At 31.6% G+C, this 1,438-nt stretch overlaps 1 protein-coding gene across 1 annotated transcript; it reads left to right on the top strand.

The window, feature by feature from the left end:
• Nucleotides 1-334: 334 nt before the first annotated feature.
• Nucleotides 335-544, top strand: Smp_201790 (uncharacterized protein; the record flags this gene model as incomplete). The annotated part of the gene is made up of 1 exon (XM_018795872.1): nucleotides 335-544. One exon carries the CDS (start codon nucleotides 335-337, stop codon nucleotides 542-544), a length of 210 nt encoding a protein of 69 aa, XP_018650141.1.
• Between the last annotated feature and the right edge of the window lie 894 nt (nucleotides 545-1,438).

Here is a 1,438-nt window from a genome sequence, read left to right as displayed (position 1 = left end):
TGCATACAAATGTGTCAGTGTGCACATGTAAAGTGCAATTAGTTTAATATTCTGCTTTGTACTAGACACACCATACATAAATAAATAAATAAACAAATACACGCATACAACCTTAATAACAGTGTATTTTATCTATTGTCATTTGCTCCTTTTTTTGTATGTGATCGATTATTAATGGAAGTAAAAATACAATTTGTGTATTTATTCACCAATAAGATGGCATAACATTTTCATTGGTTACTCAGATCACTCGTCACTTTAGGTTTTTCATATAAAAACATCAACAATAATAATAATAAAATGTACAAATAACAGGAACTCCTTTAATATCTCAATGAGTAGAAACTTCTACTCCTTGGGATATCATAAAGACATCATTTATTTTGTTACTAACTTTTTACACTATGCTCAATTTACATATAAAAAGATACTACCTGATCTAAGGCCAGTAGGCAGTTGTTTCGTCCTATTATGGGACTCCTCAGAGATGCCCACCCACCAAGAATCGAATCTAGCACTTACAGATCTCACAGAGAGCGCTTAACCTGCAAACCGCTGGGTCATAATTCACTGATTGATTGAAGTTAGACATGCAAAACATTGGATGCTAGCTCCTTGTGAGGCCTGAAGGTCCTAGGTTCGATTTCCGCTGGTATCTTGGACATGCACTACTGAGTAGTACCACATTGGTGTGAAGCAGCTATCCAATGGTTTTTGGTTTTTAATGGCCGTCTTATTAAGATTAGTCTGTGATATAAACCTGGGAAATATAAACTATTAGATTGCAGCATACTAGCTTAAATGCCATAATACACTTGAGAAATTCTTATAGTTTTAACTTTGTTCCTGTGTATGACTCTGAATGACTGCTGTTGATTAATTTAAAAAACGATTATAAAAAACATTTTACTTAAAACAAATTCAATGAGTAGTGCTAATTATTATCCTCAACTCAATCAATTCAACTGACTTAGTACATGTAACTTTGAAAGTTTTACAATATTATTACAAATGATGATTTCAAGGATAAAATAATGTTACGGTTGTATATACGATGCTTACATAACCAATATTTGATTGTACTAACTTATGGATTGATGGAAAACATTCTTCATTCGTATTTTAAACTGTAGAGCCCGATGATGAAGAAGTTGTGAAAAACGATCATTCTCTAATACTCTTTATTTTTAAATATTCTATGAAAATTTTTAATTCGTATTGTTATACTATGATCTTATTTGTATATGGTGTGGTGTATGCTACTTATGTCTGTCAACATAAGTAGTATGTAACGCCAATCAAAAGTGTAAAACCTGGCAGCAGAAAGCTAAGAAGATCAAGTTGAAGAGAATGGAAATGGAAATAAAAAGGAATTATGAATAGAAAGAATCATACAGAATGTAAAGAATAAGTGATGGAAATTTGCAAATGAAGTATT

Source organism: Schistosoma mansoni, chromosome 2 (genome assembly GCF_000237925.1).
Source record: "Schistosoma mansoni strain Puerto Rico chromosome 2, complete genome".
NCBI classification, from domain to species: Eukaryota; Metazoa; Platyhelminthes; class Trematoda; order Strigeidida; family Schistosomatidae; genus Schistosoma; species Schistosoma mansoni.
The sequence above is the reverse complement of the archived record's forward strand: the minus strand, read 5'-3'. Positions and strand labels throughout refer to the sequence as shown.